Here is a 27871-nt window from a genome sequence, read left to right as displayed (position 1 = left end):
GCGGGGGAGTGGATATGCATCCAGCTGGGTGTAGCGGTTGATCGTCTGGCTGTAGTCAATAACTAGGCGCTGTTTGCCACCAGCCTTCACCACCACCACTTGTGCTCGCCATGGGCTATTGCTGCTCTCGATAATCCCTTCCTTCAGGAGTCTCGCTACTTCGGATTTAATGAAACCCCTATCCCCGGCACTGTAACGCCTACTTTTGGTAGCGATGGGCTTACAGTCACGGGTGAGGTTAGCGATCAAGGAGGGGGGGAAGACTTTAAGGGTGGAGAGGCTGCAAATGGCGCGCGGCGGGCGATTTAAAAACTGCTGGCTGCAGACTGTGAGAGGGGGGAGGCGTCCACCGTACGCTAAAGTGACACTCTTAAGGTGGCACTGAAAATCCAACCCCAGTAGGACGGCAGCGCAGAGATGGGGCAGGACCAGAAGTTTAAAATTTTTGTATTCAGTACCCCGCACTGAAAGAGTCACCATACAGTAGCCACCGACGTCCGCTGACTGGGCTTTGGAAGCCATAGAGATGCGATGACGCGTCGGCAGGACCGGGAGAGAGTAACTGCGCACCGTGTCGGGGTGTATAAAACTCTCCGTGCTCCCGCTGTCAAAAAGGCAGGTAGTGGCTCGGCCGTTTACCGTAATGTCCATCATGGACCTGGACAGTTGATGCGGGAGAGATTGATCCAGCGTCACGGAAGCCAGCGTATGTTCAAGCGCATCGATGCAGTCGTCCGATGAGGCGGTGGTGGAGTCCGGGTCCCCCGTAACCGAAGTCGGAGGCGTCCAAGATGGCGGACAAAATGGCGGCGCCCGCGGTCCCGATCCCCACGCGGCTGGTGGAGCCCAAGATGGCGGACAAGAAGGCTGCGCCCACGGTTCGCACGCGGCGCTGCTGGCGTTAGCGGTCTTCTCTTTGCAGGCGCTAACGTAGTGACCTTTCTTCCCGCAGCCGGAGCAGGCAGCATTCTTCGCGGGGCAGCGTGCTCTAGGGTGTTTAGCTTGGCCACAAAAATAGCATTTTTGTGCCTTGGACATCGCTGCAGCAGTCGGAGGTGGCGGTCCCATTGCCCAAGATTGCGGCGTCCACGGCGCGGGGCAATTAGGGGAGAAAGTGTCCATATTTCTGTGGGCCGCGTCGAGCGAGAGCGCGAGGGACACTGCCTTTGTCAGGTCTATTTCACCCTTCTCCAGCAGCCTCTGCCGGGAGTAGTCGGACCTTAGACCCGCAACGAAAGCGTCTCGTATCAGTCCCTCCGCATGTGCCGCGGCTGATACTTCCTTGCAGTCGCAGCCGCGTCCGAGTACCCGCAGTGCCCGTAGGAAGGCCTCCACCGATTCCCCGGGCTGCTGTCTGCGAGACCTTAAAAGGTGCCTGGCATAGACCGTGTTAACCGGGCGTGCATACTGCCCTTTCAGTAGGTCGATAGCCGCCGCGTAGGTCGTCGCATCTTGGATTAAAGTAGAGACTTGGTGGCTCACCTTCGAGGCCAGGATTTTCAGTTTATTTTCATCGAGAGTCACGGTTGAGGCTTCCAGATACGCCTCAAAGCAACGCAGCCATTGTGCGAATTTAGTCGATGAACCCGCTTCTTGGGGGTCTAGGTCCAGGCATGTTGGTCTGAGGGCTCGCAGCAGTGCCTGCTGCTCAGTGTTTTGCGCCATCGGTTGATCAGCATTCGGAGCCAACATTTAACTTTGGTAATAAAATTGATGCGCTATCAATTACTACAAAAGACTGGAAGTTAAAAGAGTAACAAACAGGCTTTTATTACCAAAGAACAGAGCATGCCTCTCGTGGTTGCCTGGTATCCAAAAGGGCAGGGGGCTGCCGAGCAGTCACCTTTATACCCGGCCATGAGGGTGGAGCCAGGGGCGGAGTCAGCTGAGGCATGCACAGACAAGTACAACAATGTGCAAGAGTGAACAACAAACAGTGAACAACAGTGAACAACAATACTAACAACAGTGGTTTACCACACTTAGTTTGGAGTAAAACCTTGTTAAAGGGAATTATGTACAGTTGCTCAAATTCCCTCAGTGGCTCTGCCACATGCGCCCCCCCAGAATTCTCTTTAACGGAAAAAGTCAAACGGTGAGGGGGTCTGACAAGCCTGTCAGAACGACTCCTGTACTCCTGTACTCCCAAAGCGGAGGCTGCTGGACGGCTGGCAGTCGAGTGGGCGATTGCACTTGATCCGGTGTGACGACAATGGGTGGCCGACCTCATCTTGGCGGCTATGCTGTCTCGACGAGGCGGTCGAGATCCAAGTGTGCCGGCTTTAAACGGTTGATTGAAATGTGGTCCGGTTTACCACCGACATCGGCCTTGAAGGTTTTGTCTCCTGCCTCTAACACCCGGAAAGGACCAGTATACGGGGCCTTGAGCGGATCCCGATACGCATCGTGGCGGATGGAAACGTATTCAGCCTTTTTAAGCTCTGTGGGCACGTGCGATCACTGAAGACCGTGGCGTGATGTGGGGACCAGCGCAAAACATCTGGCCGCCTCCTGGTGACTGTTAAGCTGGCCCGATGCGGACCATGGCTCCGTCGGCATTGGTAGGAAATCCCCATGGACTCGCAGTGGCTGACCATAAACCAACTCTGCAGAGGAAGAGTGAAGGTCTTCTTTGGGAGCCGTGCGAAGGCCCAACAGAACCCACGGTAGCTTGTCCGCCCATCCAGCGTCCTGGAGGCTGGCCCTCAGTGCGGCTTTCAGCGATCTGTGAAAACATTCACAGACGCCATTCGCCTGAGGGTGGTAGGCTGTAGTGCAGTGCAATTTGATGCCGAGTCCCTGAGCCACTGCATTCCAGAGTTTGGAGGAAAACTGCGGTCCTCGATCCGAAGAATTGTCAGCGGGCACTCCAAAACGGGCGACCCAGGAAGAAATTAATGCCCTGGCCACGTCCGCCGAAGTAGTGGATGATAGGGGCACCGCTTCTGGCCATCTGGTGGTGCGGTCTACCATGGTCAGAATGTGAGAAAAGCCATGGGAAGGTGGAAGTGGTCCTACCAGGTCCACATTGACGTGGTCAAAACGCCGCTCCGGAACCGTGAAGGTGGCCAATGGGGCCTTGATGTGGCACTGTACCTTGGCCTTTTGGCAGACAACGCAGGTTTTGGCCCAGCCACGGACATCCTTATGCATGCCGTGCCAAATGAATTTAGCCGACATGAGCTTCTGCGAGGCCTTCATCCCTGGGTGCGACAACCCATGTATGGCGTTGAAAACCTTGCGGCGCCAGGCGACCGGCATGACAGGGCAAGGGTCCCGTACGGAGATGTCGCACAGCAGTGTGGTACCTGCTGAATGGAACTCGACATCGGCTAACTGGAGATTAGTGATGTTGGCTCGGTAAGCCTGAACTTCTGGGTCCGAGACTTGATCCGCCGCCATGAGGGCGTAGTCGATGCCCAGATGGACTGCATTGACAGTCGCGCGGGAGAGGCAGTCTGCCTCCAGGTTGTCCTTACCAGCCACGTGCTGGATATCCGTAGTAAATTCGTATATGTATGTCAGCTGACGCTGCTGTCGGGATGACCATGGTTCGGTGGTCTTGGCCTTGGCAAAGGTGAGTGGCTTGTGGTCCACAAAAGCGGTGAAAGGACGTCCTTCCAGCAAGAACCGAAAATGGCGGATGGCCAGAAAAAGGGCTAGCAACTCCCGGTCGAAAGTGCTTTAGGATCTTTCATTCCGTCTAAGTTGTCGGCTGAAGAATGCCAATGGCTGCCACGTCCCATTCACCCATTGCTCCTGTACGGCGCCGATTGCGTAGTCTGATGCGTCGGTGGTGAGGGCGATGGTGGCTCCTGGTAATGGGTGTGCCAGCATGGTTGCGCTGGCTAGGGCGCTTTTGGTGTCGGCGAATGCTCGGTCCATGTCAACCGACCAGTCTACCAGGTCCTTGCCAGTTCTGCCCTTGAGGCCTCATACAGGGGCTGCATGAGCAGTGCTGCCTTAGGCACGAAACGGTGATAAAAGTTTACCATGCCTAGGAATTCCTGCAGGGCCTTTATGTTCTGCGGGCGTGGAAAGGATGTCACCGCTTCTACCTTCGCTTGCAAAGGAACCGCCCCCTCTGCGGTGATGCGATGCCCCAGGAAATCGATTTGTAGCAGGCCAAACTGGCACTTAGCCGGGTTGATAATCAGGCCGTGTTGGCTGAGGCGTCGAAACAGGGAGCGTAGGTGACAGAGATGTTCCTCTTTGGCGGAGCTGGTGATCAGAATGCCATCCAGATAGATGAAGATGAAGTTGAGGTCCCGCAGCACGGAATCCATCAGGCGCTGGAAAGCCTGGGCGGCATTCTTTAAGCCAAACGGCATGCGCAGAAATTCGAAGAGGCCGAATGGGGCAATGACCGCGGTCTTCTGGACATCCTGTGGGTGCACTGGGACCTGGTGGTAGCCCTGGATGAGGTCGACTTTAGAGAAGAAGTTGCTTCCTGCCGAATGGGCAGAGAAATCTTGGATGTGGGGGATCGGGTACCGAACCGGAGTGGTGGCGTCGTTCAGGCATCGATAGTCGCCGCAAGGTCGCCATCCGCCGCCAAGCTTCGGAACGATATGAAGGGGTGAAGACCAGGGACTATTGGACCGGCGAATAATCCTTAAATGTTCCATGGTGGCGAACTCCGCCTTTGCAACCGCCAGCTTGCCAGGATCCAGGCGCCGAGCTCGCGCGTAGACCGGGGGACCATTGGTGGTGATGTGGTGTTCCACACCATGTTTCGTGGCCGTGGAGGAGAACGTGGGTCTCATCAGGTCGGGAAATTCTGCGAGCAGACGGGCGAACTCGTTGGGAGTCAGGAAAGCACAGGCGACCGCGCGTGACGTAGTGTTACTGCGGTAACAGGGGATGGAATTGAAGGTTGCCGCGTTGATCAACCGTCAGTTTTTCACGTCGACCAGGAGGCTGTTGGCGCACAGGAAATCCGCGCCCGAATGGGTTGAGAAACCTTGGCCGTAACGAACTCCCAATGAAAACGTTGCCCCCCGAAGCAAACCTCCATACGCCGTCTGCCGAACGTCCAAATCGCTCCGCCATTGGCCGCTTGTAGGGTGAGGCCGTGCTTCCCTGCCTGAACATCGAGGGGGGAAGCCGGCAATATGCTGCACTGCGCTCCGGTGTCGCACAGAAAACGATGGCCGGAGAGCGTGTCGGTAATGAAAAGCAGCTTGCCCGCATTGCCGATCGCCATGGCAGCCGTGGGGCGCCCATTAGACCCGTTCCTCATTATTCGCAGTTGTTCTTTTGGGGGGAAAGCTGCAGGGAGGACGACGCGTGGTAGAAACACAGCCCTGTTGACTGACGAGCTGTGGGGGAGGGGCGCCTCGTGGCGGCTTCTGCGGGGGATGGGCGCCTTGTGGCGGTGCAGTACTACTGCGTGACCGCGAATATTTTTTCCGCCTCTGCCGCGAGTGCCGCGCAGTCTTCTACCTCGGATCTGGCCAGGGCAGCTTGCACCTGCTCAGGCAGCTGGCTGAGGAAGAGTTCCTGAAAAAGGAAGCATTCCGGTTCGGAGCCCAGGAGTTTGAGCATTTGGCTCATCAATTCCTAAGGCTTGGAGTCCCCCAGCCCGGGCATGGCGAGCAATCGACGTGCGCGCTCTGATTTAGTGAGCCCGAATACTTGTAGCAACCGTGCCTTGATGGTATCATACTTGCCCTCCATTGGAGGGTTCCCGAGGAGGCTGATGATCCGTGAGGCGGTGGAGCTTTCGAGTGCCGAGACCACGTAGAGGTATTTAGTTTGATCTGCAACGATGCCTCTCAGAGCGAACTGGGCTTCGACCTGGATGAACCACGAGGTCGCCTGCTGCTCCCAGAACAGTAGCTTCAACGAAACGGCGTTGGCCTCCGTGTAGTGTTCTTTTCGTGAAAAACGTTCGCAAAAGACGGGGTCACCAATGTAGGAATTGCCAAATTCCTATCTAAGAACTGAAGTCAACTCAGGCGATCAAACAAACAAGTTTTAATGCAGAACTAACGAGTTTAAACAGTTTGTCGAGATCGATACAGGAGAACCACGAAAACAGGTCATTGCTGGTCGGAGGCTCCACGAGGACTGCCAGGGCGGTCACTTGGATGGCGTCATGATGTCATCACGTTTCTCCCGTGCTTGGGTGGTCACGTGATTAGCGGCATGATGTCATCGCGTTAACCCGCGTTTTGCCGCAGTCTTAAAGGGACCGCGCCCCGTGCATGCGAACAGTATGTACAAACACAGAAATCACTAACAGACTGGTACAGGTTTAGGTTGGAGTAAAACCTCGTTAAAGGGAATTATGTACAGTTGCTCAAAGTCCCTCAGTGGCTCTGCCACACTCTGATATTAGAGGGATTTCCACCAATTACGACAATTCAGAAATCTCAACGCACTGCTTATTAATTTGGGTGCCTGATCTTTCTCCCTGTGAGCTGGGCCTGTACCTGCAGTAAGCACAGGCCCATTGCAGGCATATAAATGAGACAGAATGGGGCATCCCCGACCGCCTGCCATGCTTGCTTGCTAAGCGACTGAGCGCAGGGGCTCCCCAGACCCCCCCGACAGCCAGAGGGTCAACAGGGGGTCCTGATGGCAGGTCAAAGAGACTAAGGCCAGGTAGAAGGGACTTCTCCAGATGTTTGCATGAAATCAGGACCTTCTGCCTGCAGATCCCAAATCTCAGCAGCCCAATAGGCATCTGAGCTCAAATTTCCTGCCCTTTCCTACAGTGCTAGGCCCTTCAAAGGGGTAGGCATGCACCAGGAAGAGGAACTGGGCCTTAAAGATGAGAAAAGCCCTTTCAGCCCATTTCCTTTCGTACCCCAACTCTCCCACCGCAGCATTCTGCTGCATTTTGAACACTCCTAATGGTGTCGCCTCCACTACCCATCTCGGCTAGTTCCAAACACATCAGTCTTTGAGTAAAGATCTTCATTCTGATATCTGTTTTAATTTACTTTTCAATCATTTAATTTTATGTTCTCTGGTCATACTATTTGGCTTAATTTGAAGTTATATTCTGGGATCATTTCGCTGGACCATTTAGTATTTTATATATTTAATATTTTATATATCCCTCCTCCCATTAACCACATCCTTTCCAAACTGTATAGCTTGGCCTTCGCTAATCTTTCATCATAGCTCGTCCTCTTTACACTTGCGCTCAGTCTTGCTGCTCTTCTCTGCACCCACTCCAGAGTTAATAAACATTTTTGTGGAGTGCTTAATGGAATTGAACACAATACTCCTAGTGTGCTCTGACCAGTGTATTGAGGAGCCCCAGCATAACGCCGCAGCCTAGATTTCCAATTGGCATTATTAGAACTCTGGAGCAATCTAAAGTGAATCCCATTGCCCTGTCCTCCACACCCCCTCCCTCCATAGCTCTGTATCCACCTTTGCTTTTTGAGGTCTCCACCTCAACCTTTTCATGAAAGATGCACTGGTCTCCCTGTGGCAAAGCATTCCCCGATCCAACAATCCTCTGTAGAAACAAATTTCTCCTAATGTCTCTCCTCTCTCTCAGTGATGATTCTGAATTGATGATCCCTCGCCACTGACTCCCCAACCAGAGGAAACAGTCTTCTCCTACTTATTGGAAAGCCCTTACCTGTATGTGACGTTGGTCTCTGTGGGAAGGTAGGTTTCATTTTCCAGTCTCCAGGAGCAGACCACATTCAGTGGGTATCTTACTGACAAACAGGTGACCTGAGGCTTTCCTGGTGGATCTGCAATCAGGAAACGGCAATGGATAACTGCAACACTTGAGACGCAGAGCGGCAGTGACCTGCATCTCTTCTCTGGGACCAGTAAACCAGAAACCAGTAATATAGGGGGGTCATTGTAACCTAACCCGCTGGTCGAGAAACCCATGGGATCCTGTGGAACGCCGGTTTTACACCCTGACCAATTTTGTTCTTCGCTGACTTCAATGGGGAGAAAAATTGGGCGAAGGGGTAAAGCCAGGGTTGCTCCTGATCCCGTCAGTTTCTCAACATGTTGATTTGGTTAAGATTGCCCCCTATACTGTGTATTGCCTACAATACCAAAGCTCCTTTTCTAAACCTTTGGCTACAAGGGTGAGAGATGTCAGTACTGGTACCCAGTGTCAGTGTTACATACTCCCAGGCCAGGTATAACACAGCCAGATGCAGAGTGAAGCTCCCTGTAGTTTGCTGCAATGATGTGTGACCCTAATGAACCAATGTGAATTCTTCCATATCGCCACATGTATTGAGATTGGCAGTCTATTGTCCATCTTCACTGAGCTATGGATAGTTATTTACTCCATCCCTCACTCATGGCGTATGAGGTTACCTGTTTCCAAACTCATTTTATTTACAGGAGCCAGAAGGCCAAGGCTTTCACCCCATCAGTCTGTGTTGGATTCAAACCCTGGGCTTACAGATGAAACAACAGTAATGTGGTGATGCATTTTGGGCAGGAGAAAGCCGTGGGCCCATCCAATCAGCCCAGCCAAATATTGCTGCTCTTTCTCGTGAGATACCTCATAGAGTTTAATAATTTCCCTTCAATGCCTTTATGAAACTCCTCAAACTTTCTCTTTCAGCCACTTACATAAAATCACAGAATGGTTACAGCACAGAAGGAGGCCATTCGGCCCGTCAAGCTCATGCCGGCTCTCTGTAAGAGCACTTCAGCTAGTCCCACTCCCCCGCCCTTTCCCTGTAGCCCTTCAATTTTTTTTCCTTCAGGTACTTATCCAATTCCCTTTTGAAAGCCACGATTGAATCTGCCTCCACCGCCCTTTCAGGCAGTGCATTCCAGATCCTAACCACTCGCTGCATAAAAAAGTTTTTCCTCATGTCGCCTTTGGTTCTTTTGCCAAACACCTTAAATCTGTGTCCTCTGGTTCTCGACCCTTCCAACAATGGGAACAGTTTCTCTCTATCTACTCTGTCCAGACCCCTCATGATTTTGAACACCTCTATCAAATCTCCTCTCAACCTTCTCTGCTCCAAGGAGAACAAATCCAGCTTCTCCAGTCTATCCACGTAACTGAAGTCCCTCATCCCTGGAACCATTCTTGTAAATATTGTCTGCACCCTCTCTAAGGCCTTCACATCCTTCCTAATGTACGGTGCCCAGAATTGGACACAATACTCCAGTTGAGGCCAAACCAGTGTCTAATAAAGTTTTATCATAATTTCCACGCTTTCGTACTCTATGCTTCTATTTATGAAGCCCAGGATCCCGTATGCTTTTTTAACCGCTCTCTCAACCTGCCCTGCCACCTACACTCCCACTTTGCTCCACATGTCCTTCGCTCCTTTGTTAGAGAAATCCTGTCCTAATTACCCATTTCATTTTGCTTATTGTGAATCTAAGCCCCTGGCTTTGGAGAAAAGCATACCCATCCCTGGAAATCCACAGGTCTGCGATCCTGGCAATTAGGTGGGGATTACAGCCACTGGGAATGTCCGCCAGAGTCAGGGGGGTGTCCCTACATTGCAGTCTAATGGTGGGCTTTATGGATGCACTTTGGGCGCTACCTACCCCTGGAGGCCACAGTGTGTGGCGCACTGTGCCTGGTCCTGGGGGGTGTCATTCCACTACCAGAGAGAGGAAAAGTGGGCCCCCATGTCCCCCCACCGCCCTTTATTAGGTGGCTACTTCACAATTTCAAAAATAATTCCAAGTGTTAACTCGCAACAGAAACAACATCTTGTATTTATATAGCACCTTTAACGTAGTAAAACATTCCAAGGTGCTTCACAGGAGCGATTATCAAACAAAATTTGACACCGAGCCACATAGGGAGATATTAGGGCAGATGACGAAAAGCTTGGTCAGAGAGGTAGGTTTTAAGGAGCATCTTAAAGGAGGAGAGAGATGTAGAGAAGCGGAGAGGTTTAGGGAGGGAATTCTAGGGTTTAGGGACGAGGCAGTGAAGACGCGGCTGCCAATGGTGGAGCGATTGAAATAGGGGATGCTCAAGAGGCCAGAATTAGAGGAGCACAAATATCTCAGAGGGTTTTGGGGCTGGAGGAGATTAGAGATAGGGAGGGGTGAGGCCATGGAGGGACCCAAAAACAAGGCTGAGAATTTAACATTTTTAATTGTAATATTATAGACATAAAGTGACTTCCTTGTGCAGTAAATCTTGCTTCACTCCATAGGAGCGCAAGCTGGGAAAGTGGGTGTGGAGGCTCGCGCACTCTATCCGCGTACCACACGATTTTCGATCCATTAAAATTAGCGTCCGGAAAATCAAGTGAGCCTTGTATGGAGCCTTGGTCAGACTCCAGCTGGAGTACTGGGTTTAGTTCTGGGCACCACACCTCAGGAACATGGTTTATAAGGACATTAGAAATAAGGGCAGGAGTAGGCCATACGGCCCCTCGAGCCTGCTCTGCCATTCAATAAGATCATGGCTGATCTTTGACCTCATCTCCACTTTCCTCCACTATCCCCATATCCCTTGATTCACCTAGGGGGCGATTTTCCTGCAGGTGTGGGGAATTGTCGGGTTCCCCGAATGTCGGGGTTCCCACACGAATCTAAATGGGTCTGCCAGATTGATGCAATTTTCCCTCAATTGGCCAATTCATTTCCAGTGTGTGGGAACCCTTGCTAATTGACTATTTCCAGTCAGAAAGTCGCACAGTATGATGTCATCATTCGTGGTGCTTTTAAGGTCCACAGCAAGCATTGCTTCCTCTGCAGGCTTCCAAACGAACCATACAGGATGGCAGAGGAGCCTGCAGCAGCTGTGGCCAGTGCCAGACCCCGAGCTGCCTCCAAATTCGACGAGGCTTCACTGCAGGCATTATTGGATTAGGGCCCACAGGGAGGTCCTCTTCCCTAGGTCAGGGAGGAAGAGGCCTCCCACTGAGACCAAGGCTGCATGGATGCAGGTGTCAGCAGATGTCAACTCGCTGGGAGTCACCAGAAGAACCTGGATACAGTGTCAGAAACGATTCCATGACCTTCACCGTACAGGAAAAGTAAGTATGAAGTTTCCATCACCCTCAAACTGATCCCCATTAACTTTCCCCACCAGCACTCAGCTTTAGCACTCTCTTCCTCCACATCCCACTTCACAGTCACATCCATGCACCCTTACCCATTCCCTCTCTCTCTGTGCTCACATTCACATAACTATTCCACCATGCAGCCCTCACACGCCCTCTCACTCTGATGCTTTGAACACAACTGACAACACACAGGGAGGGCCCTTGGTCTTGCAGCCTCACACCATCTTTGCCTCCCTCTAAGTACCTATGCTATGCAATCTCTACACTCACTCCTTCATTCTCACTCAAACTCCACTTGTCTCCCTCATTGCAGGAAAAGAGAGCTCACAACAACAGAGAGCGAGCCAGGACTGGAGGAGGCCCACCCTCAATAGCCCACCTGACCCCCTGGGAGGAAGGAGTGCTGGAAATTGTCGGGGCTGATGTGGCTGCGGAAGTTGGGGAAGGAGAGATAGGGGCAGTCCCGCAAGCTGGTGACAGAATAGTTTTCCATCTCTCTCATTGACATAGTATGAGTCGCTGTTATGATTCTGAAGCTACATCATTTGGACTTATGAACATCTGCAAAATCCCATGTGCATATAACATAAGAACATAAGAACATAAGAAATAGGAGCAGGAGTAGGCCAATTGGCCCCTCGAGCCTGCTCCACCATTCAATAAGATCATGGCTGATCTGATCCTAACCTCAAATCTTCTATCACTCTGCATCCACCCGAACCCATGTGATCTCCCGGGAGAGGCGAAAAACCAGATAAAGACCCAATGGCCAATTTGGGAGAAAAAAATCTGGGAAATTCCTCTCCGACCCATCTAGGCGATCGAAATTCTTCCAGGAGATCACTCTGTCCCTATATTTTCTACAGTACTTACCTTCTGTAAAGGCGATCTCCACCCCAGACAGGAACAGGAATAAAACCATCTCCTGAAATCTAACACAGAATTAGAACACAGTAGGAGCAGAACAAGGCTACACGGCCCCTGGGCCCACTCCACTACCCACAGGGCCATGACCATTCCGAACCTAGTCTCATGTCCAATTTCCTGCCCGCTCCCCGTAACCCTTAATTCCCTTTACTTCTAGGAAACTATCTATTTCTGTTTTAAATTTATTTAATGATGTAGCTTCCACAGCTTTCTGGGGCAGCAAATTCCACAAACCTACCACCCTCTGAGTGAAGAAGTTTCTCCTCATCTCAGTTTTGAATGAGCAGCCCCTTATTTTAAGATTATGCCCCCTAGTTCTAGTTTCACCCATCATTGGGAACATCCTCACCGCATCCACCCGATCAAGCCCCTTCACAATCTTATATGTTTCAATAAGATCGCCTCTCATTCTTCTGAACTCCAATGAGTAGAGTCCCAATCTACTCAACTTCTCCTCATATGACCACCCCCTCATCCCCGGGATTAACCGAGTGAACCTTCTTTGTACTGACTCGAGAGCAAGTATGTCTTTTAAGTATGGACACCAAAACTGTATGCAGTATTCCAGGTGCGGTCTCACCAATACCTTGTACAACTGCAGCAATACCTCCCTGTTTTTATATTCCATCCCCCTAGCAATAAAAGCCAACATTCCATTGGCCTTCTTAATCACTTGCTGCACCTGCATACTAACTTTTTGAGTTTCGTGCACCAGGATCCCCAGATCCCTTTGTACTACAGTACTTTCCAGTTTCTTGCCATTAAGATAATAACTTGCTCTATGATTTTTCCTGCCAAAGTGCATAACCTCACACTTTCCAGTATTGTATTCCATCTGCCAAATCTCTGCCCACTTACTTAGCCTGTCTATGTCCCTTTGCAGGTTTTTTATGTCCTCCTCACTCACTACCTTCTGTCCCATCTTTGTATCATCTGCAAACTTTGATATGTTACACTCGGTCCCCTCCTCCAAATCGTTAATATAGATTGTAAAGAGTTGGGGACCCAGCACTGACCCCTGCGGAACACCACTAGTTACTGGTTGCCAATCTGAGAACGAACCATTTATCCCAACTCTCTGCTTTCTGTTAGAGAGCCAATCCTCCACCCACGCCAGAATATTACCCCCAATCCCGTGATTTTTTATCTTGAGCAATAATCTTTTGTGTGGCACCTTGTCAAATGCCTTTTGGAAGTCTAAATACACTACGTCCACTGGTTCCCCTTTATCCACCCTGTATGTTACTTCCTCAAAAAACTCAAGCAAATTTGTCAAACATGACTTCCCCTTCATGAAACCATGCTGAGTTTGTCCTATTAAATTATGTTTATCCAAATGTCCCGTTACTGTCTCCTTAATAATGGACTCTAACATTTTACCAACCACAGATGTTAGGCTAACAGGTCTATAGTTTCCAGCCTTCTGCCTACCACCCTTTTTAAATAAGGGTGTTACATTAGCAGTTTTCCAATCTGCCGGGACCTTTGCTGAGTCCAGTGAGTTTTGGAAAATTATTACCAATGCATCCACAATCCCTACCGCTACTTCCCTCAAGGCCCTAGGATGCAAGCCATCAGGTCCAGGGGATTTATCTGCCTTGAGTCCCATTATATTACCAAGTACCACTTCCTTAGTGATTTTAATCGTATTTAGTTCCTCCCCCCCTAGAGCCCCCTGTTTGTCCAGTGTTGGGATATTCTTAGTGTCCTCTACTGTAAAGACTGATACAAAATAATTGTTCAGTGTTTTTGCCATCTCCATGTTTCCCACCATTAATTTCCGAGTCTCATCCTCTAAGGGACCAACATTTACTTTAGCCACCCTTTTCCTTTTTATATAACTATAGAAACTTTTACTGTCTGTTTTTATATTTTTTGCTAATTTACTTTCATAATCTATCTTCCCTTTCTTAATCAATCTTTTAGTTATTTTTTGCTGTCTTTTAAAGACTTCCCAATCTTCCATCCTCCCACTAGATTTGGCTACCTTATATGCCCTTGTTTTTAGTCGGATACTATCCTTAATTACTTTACTTAGCCACGGATGGCTATCTTTTCTTTTACACCCTTTTTTCCTCAGTGGAATATATTTTTTTTGGAAGTTGTAAAATAACTCCTTAAATGTACACCACTGGTCATGTACCGTCTTACCCTTTAATCTATTTTCCCAGTCCACTCTAATTAATTCTGCTCTCATACCTTCATAGTCTCCTTTATTCAAGCTCAGCACGCTTGTTTGAGATCCAACCTTCTCACCCTCTAATTGAATATGGAACTCAACCATGTTATGGTCACTCATTCCAAGGGGATCCTTTACTAGGACATTTTTAATTAATCCTGTCTCATTACACAGGACCAAATCTAAGGTTGCTTGCCCCCTGGTCGGTTCAGTTACATACTGCTCAAGAAACCCATCCGTAATACACTCAATGAACTCTTCCTCAAGGCTGCTCTGCCCAATTTGATTTGTCCAGTTAATATGATAATTAAAATCCCCCATAATTATAGCTGTTCCCTTATTACAAGCCTCAACTATTTCCTGATTAATACTCCGTCCAACAGAGTTGCAACTGTTCAGAGGCCTATAGACTACACCCACTAGTGTTTTTTTCCCCTTATTATTCCTTATCTCCACCCAAACTGTTTCACTATCCTGCTCCTTTGACCCAATATCATTTCTCTGTATTATAGTGATTCCTTCCTTTATTAACATAGCCACCCCACCTCCTCTCCCTTCCTGCCTGTCCTTCCTGATTGTTAAATAACCTGGTATGTTTAATTCCCAGTCATGGTCACCCTGCAGCCATGTTTCTGTAATGGCCACAAGATCATACCCATATGTCATTATTTGTGCCATTAACTCATTCATTTTGTTACGAATGCTACGTGCATTCAGATAAAGAACTTTCAAATATGTTTTGTAACACTTAGTTCCTGTTTTTTCCCTTTTTAGTACTTTACTTTTTACTCCATACCTTCTGTCCCTTCCTGACACATTCTGTTTTTTAATTCCCCCACTGCTACCTAAGTCTATGACCTTCTCTGTTGTCATTTCTATTATTTGCTCTCTAGAAACCTCCCCCCCACTAATTAGTTTAAAGCCCTCTCTACAGCCCTAGTTATATGATTCGCCAGGACTCTAGTCCCAGCACTGGCCAAGTGGAGTCCGTCCCAACAGAACAGCTCCCTCCTGTCCCAGTACTGGTGCCAGTGTCCCAAGAAGCAAAACCCATTTCTCCCACACCAGTCTTTGAGCCACGCATTTAACTCTTTAATTTTATTTATCCTAGCCAAACTCGCTCGTGGCTCAGGTAATAACCCAGAGATTATTACCCTTGAGGTTCTGTTTTTTAATTTGACCCCTAGCTGCTCATACTCCTTTAACAGAACCGTCTTCCTTGTCCTATCTACGTCGTTTGTACCAACATGGACCACGACAACTGGATCCTCCCCCTCCCACTCCAAGTTTCTTTCCAGCCCAGAAGAGATGTCCTTAACCCTGGCACCAGGCAGGCAACACAGCCTTCGGGACTCCCGCTCTTGACTGCAGAGAACCCTATCTATCCCCCTAATGATACTATCCCCTACCACTACAACATTTCTTTTTACTCCCTCCACTTGAATGGCCCCCTGTACCACGGTGCTGTGGCCAGGTTGCTCATCCTCCCTGCAGTCCCCGCTCCCGCCCTCACAGGGAGTAAGAACCTCGATCCTGCTGGACAAGAACAAGGGCTGCGTCTCCTTCAACACTACATCCTGGATCCCTGTACCTTCCTCGCTCATAGTCACACCGTCCTGTCCCTGACCACGGACTACATCTGCAGTAATTAACTTCATAGGTGTGACCATCTCCTGAAACATAGAGTCCAGGAACTTCTCCCCCTCCCTGATGTGTCGCAGTGTCTGAGGCTCGGTCTCAAGCTCCATAACATGGAACTTGAGTTCCTCTAGCAGCAAACACTTGTCGCAGATGTAATCACCGTGAGCCTCAGTGGGGTTCACCGGCTCCCACATCTCGCAACAGTAACACATCACCTGCTCCATTCTATATAATTAATTTAATTTCTTATTATTAGTTATGAAGACCCTGCCCGGATATATATGATAATATCACACCACTATTCAATAGGACTTACCAACTTAAAGGTATAAAAGAGAAGAGAAGGAAGAAAACCAACCAACCAGCTGATCACCAACCTCCTCCTTGAATACTGTCTGTGGAGCCTGTTTGGTTGACTCGTCTCGCTGCTCCGCCTCCGCAGTGCTGTCTAAGCCTGGGAGTGGGGAACAAAACAGAGCAAAAAACACACCCTCACCTCCCACTTATCCGAACTCTCCCACTTAGCAAAACTCCAACAGCACTCAATGCACAAAGCACTCTTGGCATCACATCTCTAACTCTTTCCTTTACTCCCCCACAGGACCATCCAGAGCCCCTGTCTCCACTGTGGAGGAGGAAGAGGCTGAGCAGCCAGACTCCTCAGAGGAAGCTCCAACCTCTGAGGGCGCAGCATCAGCAGAAGTAAGCGCACCCAGCACCAGCGCAGATACTCACACCTCGGGGGGACCTTCGGGACATAGAGTAGTGTTGTCACCTGGTGTTTCACAGCTCACAAGTGAGCATCAGCAGATTGTGGAGACAGGGACAGCAGTGGAGAGTCCTCGTCGGAGGGTGCAGGACTCTGCCAGCTCAGCTCAGCTGCATGTCGACCCTCTGCCTCTGGGTCATCCGCAAGAGAGGAGGTGATGGATCTCCATGCACAGATGCAGGAGTCTCTGGCAGGTTTTGTCTCCAGGGTCGCTGCGAGTGTGGAGCGAATGGAGGAGTCCATAGCGAACACGAGCAGAGCCTTAGTGGAGTCATTGGTGCATGAACGCATCACCACGGAAAGGATGGCTACCTCCATGGTAAGGCTGGCTACCGTAGAGGAGAAGATGGCTATGGTAGAGGAGAGGAGGGCTACGGCCGAGGAAAGGAGGGCTACGGCCGAGGAGTGGAGGGCTACGGCCGAGGAGAGGAGGGCTACGGCCATGGAGGAGCTTAGTCGCCAGGGTATGGAAAACATGGTGAGTGTTCAGAATAGAATGACATCTCTTGAGGAGCGATGGACATCTATTGAACACAGAAACCAGACCTTCATGGAAGTCCTTCTGATTAGGACTTCCAGTGCAGATGTGGGTCCCCATGGCCCCCCTGATGTGCAGCAAGGTGCTCTCCAACCACTTGCAGGCGCTGAGGGGAACCTGACCCATGAGAGGGAGGTTGTTGGCACACCTCAAGGAAGTGGGGGCTCCTCTCCACGCACTCACACTTCCATGCCACTGCAGAGCCCTTGGTCAGAGCCCCGCCGGAGTCCACAACCAAGTGAGGTAGGCATCTCAACCCCTGCACAGCTGCAGGAGCAGCAGACTGCTGGCGAGTCCTCACAGGTTCACCACCCCAGAGGACGCCCGCCAAAGGTGTCGAGACAGGAGCAGCAGGAAAGTCAGCAAGGGGCCTCCACATCTGCTGAAGCCACAGGGGAGCCATTACATAGGAGCAGACGTAAGAGAAAAATAAAGCACCACTAATCACAAGGGCAGTCACTTGGGTGAAAAGTTTTGTATATAGTTATTATGTCATCAGTATCTTGTTTATAAAAAATCTGATGGCAACTGCTGCAGTTGTGGCGTGTGTCATTTGGCGAATGGGGATTGGATATTGAGGCCTTAGGATTACTTGCAGTTGTCAGGATGCTGGTCAAATAGGTAGGAATGCGCAGGGTTTGGCCATTGTCCATGCTCAGGTAAGAAGCAGCGAGGCTACAGTGTTTGATGTACTAGGTTAAGCAAATCTGGACAGGATGAATGCGTTCCTTGCATCCTGGGCAGCAATGTTCTCGCGTAATGGTGCCACAGGTTGATGGGCCTCTGCAGGATGGTCGTTTTCGCCCTCCTCCTCCTCCTCCTCTTCCTCCTCCTCCTCCTCAGCATCATCTTCATCCGAGGCGGGTCTGTGAGGAGCCACTTGGTCCTGAGGAATCTGCAAGCCATGACGCTGTGCCATGTTGTGAAGTACACAGCAAACCACAACGATTCTGGAGACCCTGGCTGCTGAGTACTGTAGGGCTCCACCTGATCTATCCAGGCATCTGAAGCGCATCTTCAGCAATCCGATGGTTTGCTCGATAATGCATCTAGTGGAAATGTGGCTGGAGTTGTAGCGCTCCTCAGCTTCGTTGGTTGGTCTCCTCAACGGCGTCATTAGCCAAGTCCACAGGGGATAGCCCTTGTCTCCAAGTAGCCATCCCTGAAGTTCATCTGGCAGCCTGAATAGCGGAGGCACAGTAGACTGGCGCAGTATGAGGGAGTCATGGCAGCTGCCAGGGTACTTGGCACAAACATGCAAAATCTCCTCCTTGTGGTCACACAACAGCTGAACGTCAAGGGAGTGGAAGCCCTTGCGGTTGACAAAAACTCCTGGATTGCGATGGGGTGCCCTAAGGGCCACATGTGTGCAGTCAATGATGCCCTGCACCCTTGGAAAGTCTGCCAGATGAGCTAATCCAAGCGCTCGCGCCTTCACACTTGCGCGGTCCCTCGTGAAATGGATGTGATTGTGCGCGAGGGCAAAGAGGGCATCGGTTACCTGCGTGATGCAAGTGTGTGTGGCCACCTGGGAGATGCTGCTGATGTCTGCTGCTGATCCCTGGAAGGAGCCTGAGGCAAAAAAGTTGAGTGCGGTGGTGATTTTGATGGACACTGGTAAGGAGTGTCGACCTGGTGCTCTGGGCTCCAGGTCTTGCTGCAGCATTGCGCATATGTCAGTCACTACCTCTCGCGAAAGTCGGAGCCGGCTTTGGCACTGCTGCTCAGTCATGTTGAGGTAGCTGACCCTATGTCTGTAGACCCTGTTTGGGGGGTATCTCCTGCGCCAACGGCCTTCCATGCGCTGGCCCCTTCTGGCCTGTGCTGCCTCAGGTGGGTGAGCCGCAGCCTGTCGCTCCTGCTGCTGCTGCTGTTGCTGGTGCTGCTGTTGCTGGTGCTGCTGTTGTTGCTAGATCTGCTGCTGCCGCCTCTGCTGCTGGAGATCCCCTAATGCCAAGAAGGGTAGGAATAAAAGGCTTCTGGTAGATGCCTCCATTGAGGAAGCGCTGAGTGAGGGTGGCGAGAGGGGCTTTCCAGGAGCTCACACTGGAGAAGTGTGTGAGGCTCCAACCTTCCACAGCTGTGCCTAAGCCAGGAACAAGTTGCCCCAAGCCTGAAACAACAAGGTCCTGCAACCTACAAATGATGTTGATTAAATCTCTTCTTTCCTGATTGACCTGCAGCTGATAGTCAGCAATCCGATATTGTTCACGCCAGGTTTCATCAGCGGGGTTCCCACCAGGCGTGTTTAACGTGGGAAAAGGCTGACAATAGCAAGGGCCCCTTAAAATGGCATTATAGATGCCAATTATTGGTGATTAAGGTGCCTGAAGACCAGTCCCACCTGCTGCGGGCGGGACTGATTCGGGTCGGACAGAAACGCCTAGGTGAAAATCGGACGGGGCGGGGAATCAAGCGGGAGGGGTCCTGACCCCCTATTTTTGCGATTTTCCCCCCCACACGTCTGAAAGCCCGCCTCACAGCTCCAGGAAAATCGCCCCCTTAGTGTCCAAAAATCTATCGCTCTCTGTCTTGATTACACTCAACAACTGAGCATCCACAGCCCTCTGGGGCAGAGAATTCCAAAGATTCACAATCCTCTGAGTGAAGAAATTTCTCCTCATCTCAATCATAAATGGCTGACCCCTTATCCTGAGATTATGACCCCTAGTTGTAGACTTTCTAGCCAGGGGAAACATCCTCCCTGCATCTACCCTGTCAAGCCCTGTAAGAATTTTACATGTTTCACTGAGATCACCGCTCATTCTTCTAAACTCGAGAATATTAGCCCATTCTATTCAATCTCTCCTCATTGAATAGCCCTCTCATCCCAGGAACAGGCGCTTCACAGGAGCGATTGCCAAACAAAATTTGACACCGAGCAACATAAGGAGCTATTAGGACAGGTGACCAAAAGCTTGGTCAAAGAGGTAGGTTTCAAGGAGCGTCTTAAAGGAGAGAGAGGTTGAGAGGCTGAAAGATTTAGGAGGGAATTCCAGAGCTTAGGACCCAGGCAACTGAAGGTATGGCCACCAATGGTGGTGCAATTAAAACCAGGGTGGACATGTAGGATAGAGTGTATTAGTACGATTTAGTAAACATTTTTGTATAACTATAATATGTGAAATTGTATGTTAAAAGCCTGTATAAAATGGCAAATGGCTGAGAGAGAAGCAGGATGGGAAATTATGCCAACCTGACTGAAACCCGCTCTGTTTTCAATTACTGAAGTAATGGAATGTAATGCTAAGTTTATGGAGACTATCAGGAACGTGGTATTCAGTAATGTGATGGAAAAGAGATAAGAGAAGAGAAGAGAGAGAAATTTAAGGCACCCCTCAGTGATACCACTATAAAATGGACAGATTGTTTAGACAACATCTTGGGAAATGGTCTTTGAAAAGAGAACATCTAAAGATAAAGGACACTTTGATATGCACAAAGCGAGACCGAGTGGGATCAACAAGGTCATAAAACATGTAACAGGTGTCAGATAGCTGGTTGCAGTCACGTAGGCAAAAGGGAGGGAAAGTGTATAAAGATACAGATATTGAACACTGAAGGCAGCGCGAACCAAATAATCAGAGTTGAAGGAGCTTCAGTCAACAGAAAACAGCAAGAGGATAAAGAGACCACACCGCGGTCACTCGGAAGGAACGCCGGGGTTTGAACGAACAGACTGTGACTGAGACAGATGAGGTCCTAAAAGCAGAGTATAGGGAGTTAGGAGATAAATTAAAAAACAGGACCTCAAAGGTGGTAATCTCAGTATTGCTACCAGTGCCACGTGCTAGTCAGAGTAGAAATAGAAGGATACTTCAGATGAATACGTGGCTAGAGGAATGGTGCCAGGGGGAGGGATTCAAGTTCCTGGGACATTGGAACTGGTTCTGGGGGAGGTGGGACCAGTTCAAACCGGACGGTTTGCACCTGGGCAGGGCTGGAACCAATGTCCTAGGGGGAGTGTTGCTAGTGCTGTGGGGGAGGGTTTAAACTAAAATGGCAGGGGGTTGGGAACCTGAGCAGGGAGACAGAGGAAAGGGAAACAAGGATAAAAGCAAAAGATAGGAAGGAAGGAGAAAAACAAAAGTGGCAGTCAGAGAAATCAACGGTTTAAATCAAACATGGCCACAGTAAATAATAATTCTAATAGGTCTAAGAGCATTAAAAAAAACAAATCTGAAGGCTTTGTGTCTTAATGCAAGGAGCATTTGTAATAAGGTGGATGAATTGGCTGCGCAAATAGAAGTAAACAAATACGATTTGGTTGGGATTACGGAAACGTGGCTCAAGGAAGGCCAGGACTGGGAACTCAACATCCAGGGGTATTCGATATTCAGGAAAGATAGGCAAAAAGGAAAGGGAGGTGGGGTAGCATTACTGGTTAAAGAAGGGATTAACACAATTGTAATGAAGGGTATTAGCTCTGATGAGGTGGAATCTGTATGGGTAGAATTGAGAAATACTAAGGGGAAAAAAACGTTAGTGGGAGTGGTATATAGACCTCCAAACAGTAAGGCGGAGGTTGGGGATGGCATTAAAAGAGAAATTAAAGAAGCGTGCAATAAGGGCACAGCAGTCATCATGGGTGACTTTAATCTACATATAGATTGGGCCAACCAAATGATTAACAATACTGTGGAAGAGGAATTCCTGGAGTGTTTACGGGATGGTTTCCTGGACCAATATGTCGAGGAACCAACCAGAGATCAGGCCATCTTAGACTGGGTATTATGTAACGAGAAAGGATAAATTAGCAATCTTGTTGTACGAGGCCCCTTGGGTCGGAGCGATCATAATATGATCGAATTCTTCATTAAGATGGAGAATGAAGTAGTTGACTCGGAGACTAGGGTCCTCAATTTAAATAAAGGAAACTATGATGGTCTGAGGAGCGAGTTGGGTAGGATTGATTGGGGAATGGCACTCAAAGGGTTGACGGTGGATAGGCAATGGCAAACATTCAAAGACCGAATGGATGAACTACAGAATTTGTTCATCCCAGTTTGGCATAAAAATAAAATGAAAAAGGTGACCCAACCGTGACTAACAAGGGAAATTAGGGATAGCATAAGGTCCAAGGAGAGGGCATATAAATTGGCCAGAAAAAGCAATAATCCTGAGGATTGGGAGCAGTTTAGGATTCAACAAAGGAGGACAAAGGGATTAATTAAAAAAGGGAAAATAGAATATTGTGGCGTTGCCACATTGGGGAAACACTGTGTGTATGCAGATAAACCTGTATAATCCCCTTTTAACTGCTGTATTCCCCTCCCCCCGCAAGACAGTTGCAAGCTGAGAGGAATAAGGCATGTTCAGACTTGCCTGCTGCTGAGAGAAGGAAAACCAATCAGGTTCCAGCAGGTGACCAATCCGTGAGTCATCACAGGTTCGCGGGCTTTACGAATTCAGTACTGTATTGTGAGAGTTGGAGTAAAGACCTATTTTTTGTAGCTCGCTGTGTTGCCTATTTCTTTACGCGGGAGACTGTAGTCTCCCACATTGGTGACCCCGAATGTCGGCGGCCGAAGCCCCCGACTCACGTAGCCCTACAGAGGCCAGCAACGACCCGACGGCAGCCAGCAGCAGCTCGATGTCGGCCGGCGCCGCGTCCTTGAAGCTCCCCACCTTCTGGGAACACCAAGCACCAGCTTGGTTCGCGCACACGGAGGCCCAATTCACCCTTCGCAGGGTTCAAGACGATGAAGAAAGGTACCTCCACGTAGTCTCAGCACTAGCAAGCTCCACCGCCGCCAAAGTTCTCGACCTGCTGGGGAACCCACCACAGACCGGCAAATACTCAATCATTAAGGGTCACTTGCTGCAGGCTTACAGCCTGTCCAGGGAGGAGAGGGCCCGTAGGCTTCTTTCACTACCAGGCCTCGGCGACTCTACCCCGACCCAGTTGATGAGCCGGATGCTTGCGCTCCTGGGCTCTGAACCGCAGTGCTTCATGTTTCGGGCCCTTTTCCTCAGCCTGCTTCCTCAGCAGGTACAGACTGCCCTCGCGGGGTCCCCGATCACGGACTGCGTACAACTGGCAGCCGCCGCGGACAAAGTCTTCGCCAGCACCCAACTCGGCTGTGCAGCCGCGAGGCTCGCCGACACCACCGAGCGCACGCCACCACGCCAGGCCGCAGAACTATGTTACTACCACGCGCGTTTCGGCCACAAGGCCCAACGCTGCAGAGCACCCTGCTCTTCCGATCAAACCAAGATGGCCGCCCGGCCCAACGCGCCAGCCCCGCGCCACCGTCTAGGCCCGCTCGACCACACCCCCGCCGCCACGATGGCCATCGGCACTGCAGGTAAACTGCTGTACATAACCGACTCCCTTTCAGGGCGCAGATTCCTTTGCGACACCGGAGCCCAATGCAGCACAATTCCTGCCTCCCAGCGTGACATCCAGGCAGGCTGCAGCGGCCCACCCCTCGTGGCGGCAAATGGCGCAGCCATCGCTACTTTTGGAAGGCGACGGGCCGAGGTTTGTTTCAACGGCCAGCAATTTACGTGGGATTTTGTGACGGCCTCGGTGGCACATCCCTTGCTGGGCGCCGATTTTCTTTGCGCCCACGGACTCCTGGTTGATGTCCGCGACAGGCGCCTGATTGACGCAGCAACTTTCGCTTCACTGGCCTGCCAGCAGAGCAACAGCCCGGCCATCGTCGGGTCCTGCTCTGCCCCGGCGGATGACGACTACGCCCGCCTACTCACAGATTTCCCGAGGCTCACACAACCGACCTTCTCAGCCGCGGCAGCCAAGCATGGTGTCGAGGACCACATCGCCACTACGGGACCACCAGTATTTGCCCGAGCCAGATGCCTGGACCCAGCCAAGATGGCGGTGGCCAAGGAATAATTCGCCACGATGGAGAAACTGGGCATCATCCGCCTCTCGAACAGCCCCTGGTCGTCCCCCCTCCACATTGTGCCCAAGCCGGGCGGTGGCTGGCGCCCTTGCGGTGACTACAGACGGCTCAACGATGCCACCACGCCAGATAGATACCCCATTCCGCACACCCAAGACTTCTCGGCACACCTAGCAGGAAAGTCCGTCTTTTCCAAGGTCGACCTGATTCGCGGCTACCATCAGGTCCCCGTCCACCACGCAGACGTCCAGAAGACGGCGGTCATCACCCCCTTCGGACTGTTCGAGTTCCTACGCATGCCCTTCGGGCTCAAGAACGCCACACAGGCCTTCCAACGGCTCATGGATTCCGTCCTACGGGACCTGAGCTTCCTGTTCGTCTATCTGGACGATATCCTCGTGGCCAGCACCAGCAAGGCCGAGCACATCGCGCATTTGCGCTCTCTTTTCCAGCGCCTCAGCCAACACGGGCTAATCGTCAACCCGGCCAAATGCCAGTTCGGAGCAGCCCAAATTGACTTTCTCGGCCACAGAATCTCGCCAAGGGGAGCCATTCCCCTACCTTCCAAGGTGCAGGCGGTGGCGGACTTTCCCCAGCCCACCTCGGTCAAGGCGCTGCAGGAATTTTTGGGGATGGTCAATTTCTATCACCGTTTCGTGCCCAAGGCCGCCTCACTCATGCGCCCCCTCTACGAAGCCACCAGGGGCAAAACGGGCAAAGAGCAACTCACCTGGTCCAGCGAGATGGCGACAGCCTTCCACCAGACCAAAAGTGCCTTGGCCAACGCCACACTACTGGCCCACCCCATCCCGGGCGCCAAGACCGCCCTCACCATGGACGCCTCAGATTACGCCATCGGCGCTGTCCAGCAACAGTGGGTCGAAGGCGCGTGGCAGCCACTGGCATTTTTCAGCCAACAGCTGCGCAAGAACAAGCAGGCCTACAGCACGTTCGACAGAGAACTCCTGGCCCTGTTCCTGGCAATCCGGCACTTCCGTTTCCTCCTGGAAGGCCGGCCGTTCACCGCATTCGTGGACCACAAGCCGCTCACTTTCGCCATGGCCAAAGTAACCGAACCCTGGTCCGCACGCCAACAGCGCCAACTCAACTTCATCTCGGAGTTCACCACGGACATCCGCCACGTCGCCGGCAATAACAATTTGGTGCCCGACTGCCTCTTAAGACCCTCGCTCCACGCAGTGCACCTGGGCGTCGACTACGCCAGCATGGCGAGAGACCAGGCCGCCGACGCGTAGATCCAGGCCCTCAGGACGTCAGCCACCAGCCTCACTCTGGCCGACATCCACTTCCACGCAGCCGGCACAACCCTCCTGTGCAATGTCTCAGTCCCCTCGCCTAGGCTGGTCGGCCCATCCGCCTGGCACAAGCGAGTTTTCGACATCATCCACGGCCTCTCACATCCAGGGATGCGTGCGTCTCAGAAACTCATGTCCGCCAAGTTCGTCTGGCCTGGACTCCACAAGGATGTGAGAGACTAGACCAACACATGCGTGGCGTGTCAGCACGCTAAGGTCCAGCAGCACACCAAGGCGCCATTGGAGTGTTTCCCGGTGCCCTAGAGGCGTTTCGACCACGTCCACGTCGATCTGGTAGGCCCCTTGCCACCGTCGCATGGTTTCACACACCTGCTCACGATCGTCGACCGCACCACCAGATGGCCCGAGGCGGTTCCCCTCGCCTCCACCACCATGACCGACGTCGCGCGAGCATTCGTCTCGACATGGGTGGCCCGGTTCGGCGTGCCGACCGACATATCCTCGGACAGAGGCCCCCAGTTCACCTCCCACTTGTGGAATGCCATCACCACCGGCCTCGGCACCAAGTTGCACAGGACAACAGCCTACCAGCTGCAGGCCAACGGGCTCTGCGAGCGCTTTCATCATTCCTTGAAAGCCTCCCTCCGCGCCAGCCTGGCCGACACCAGCTGGATCGACAAACTACCCTGGGTCCTCCTGGGATTGCGCACCGCGCCCAAAGAGGACCTCCGCGCCTCCGCGGCCGAGATGGTCTACGGCCAACCGCTCAGAGTACCAGGCGACTTCCTCCCCCTGACAACGGAGCCGTGGTCGGCCGCCAGACAGCTTTCCCTGCACCAGGACGCGGCCCAGCAATTCCGTCCAGTGCCCACTTCGCAACACGGCCCGCAGCCGTCCTACGTGCCTCGGGACTTACAACATGCGGAGTTCATCTTCGTGCGCTGGGACGCGCACAGAGGCCCGCTGCAGGCACCATACGCCGGCCCCTTCTCAGTATTGGAGACGGGGGACAAAGCTTTTCTTATCGACGTCGGCGGGAAGCCAGACCTTATTTCAGTAGACCACCTTAAACCGGCGCACCTGGACCTCAGCTTCCCGTTTCGTCCGGCTCTTCCCCCATGGCGGGCCAGACCTCCCGCGTTGGCGGCGGCCCCACAAGAGGACCAAGACATGCCAGAACCTTACTTCCCGGCCGCCGCCCCACCTTCGCCGGCAGCCCGTCCAGCCAGCCCACCGGCAGTCCAGCCACCAGACCAGCCGATGAACCAACCGGCCGACCTCCCAGACAGCCCTCCTCTCACACCAGATGGCTACTACAGCCGCTACGGCCGTTTGGTCAAACCTCCGCAGAGGCTGACTTTTACAGTTAACGAGGATTCTGGGGGGGCGTATGTGGCATTGCCACATTGGGGAAACACTGTGTGTATGTAGATAAACCTGTATAATCCCCTTTTAACTGCTGTATTCCCCTCCCCCCGCAAGACAGTTGCAAGCTGAGAGGAATAAGGCATGTTCAGACTTGCCTGCTGCTGAGAGAAGGAAAACCAATCAGGTTCCAGCAGGTGACCAATCCGTGAGTCATCACAGGTTCGCGGGCTTTACGAATTCAGTACTGTATTGTGAGAGTTGGAGTAAAGACCTATTTCTTGTAGCTCGCTGTGTTGCCTATTTCTTTACGCGGGAGACTGTAGTCTCCCACAATATGAGAGTAAGCTTGCAGAGAACATAAAAACTGACTGTAAAAGCTTTTATAGATATGTGAAGAGAAAAAGATTGGTGAAGTCAAGCGTAGGTCCCTTGCAGTCAGAATTGGGGGAATTTATAATGGGGAACAAAGAAATGGCCGACCAACTAAATACATATTTTGGTTCTGTCTTCACAAAGGGGGACACAAATAATCTCCCAGAGATGCCGGGGAACATAGGGGCCTAGAAATTGGGTTGTGGGCTCGCCAGGGCTGTAGCGCCAGAAATTTTGCGCCAGCGTTAATGCGGCAGCGCCCGACAAAAATTCAGTTGCGCCGGCCCCAGACGGCGGCGGGCACTAAAGGAGGGTTTTAGCACCTGAAAACGGGCGTTGAATTGGGTTTCCCAGCGCTAATACCCCGCTGCAGCACCCGATGTGGTGCGGCAGGCTGGGGAACTGCAGGCCTCCTCCTTCTGTTAAGGAGGAGCTGCCTGCAGCCGACAACTGTCCAGCGGATTCCCCCGACATCTGAGCCCGGCACCTCGGGGAAGTGCCGGGCTCGCAGCACACACTCATCAGGGCCGTGGGGGGGGTGATGCAGGAGTCCGGGAAGGGAGGTGCGGGCAGGCGGCCGCCGGGAACGCGGCCGGCCGCCGCTCCACCTTTATGCGCCGGCGCAAAGGCGTGTAAGAACACTTTTCACATTCGTTAGTTGCGCCTGCCACGGGCGAGGCGGGCGCAACTGAATTTGTGCTTGGGGCCGGGTTACCACGGCAACCGGGACGCTGCGCACACCGATGACGTCATCGGTGCCGGCGCAGCGCTACCGGCTAACGCCGATGGTAAGGCCCAAGTCAATTTGCAAAACGGCTATAAGTCCGGCGCAAGGCCCTCTAGCACCACTAATTGGGCGCTAAGCCCACTCAATTTCTAGGCCAGGGTCTGATGAGAGGGTGGAACTGAAAGAAATCAGTATTTGTAGGGAAATGGTGTT

General features: G+C 51.7%; 1 protein-coding gene across 2 annotated transcripts in view; it reads right to left on the bottom strand.

Moving 5' to 3' along the window:
• The window catches only part of LOC147108369 (interleukin-27 subunit beta-like), a 204690-nt gene that overhangs the window by 77645 nt on the left and 99174 nt on the right, over positions 1-27871 (bottom strand). For both annotated transcript variants that reach the window (XM_086004971.1, XM_086004970.1), the window contains one exon: positions 7604-7721. In XM_086004971.1, the coding sequence (XP_085861097.1) occupies positions 7604-7721 (118 nt within the window). The remainder of the gene's footprint in view (positions 1-7603; positions 7722-27871) is intronic.

The sequence above is a fragment of the Somniosus microcephalus genome, chromosome 13, assembly GCF_052327205.1.
Source record: "Somniosus microcephalus isolate GS21.2 chromosome 13, FLI_Smic_1.0, whole genome shotgun sequence".
NCBI classification, from domain to species: Eukaryota; Metazoa; Chordata; class Chondrichthyes; order Squaliformes; family Somniosidae; genus Somniosus; species Somniosus microcephalus.
The sequence above is the reverse complement of the archived record's forward strand: the minus strand, read 5'-3'. Positions and strand labels throughout refer to the sequence as shown.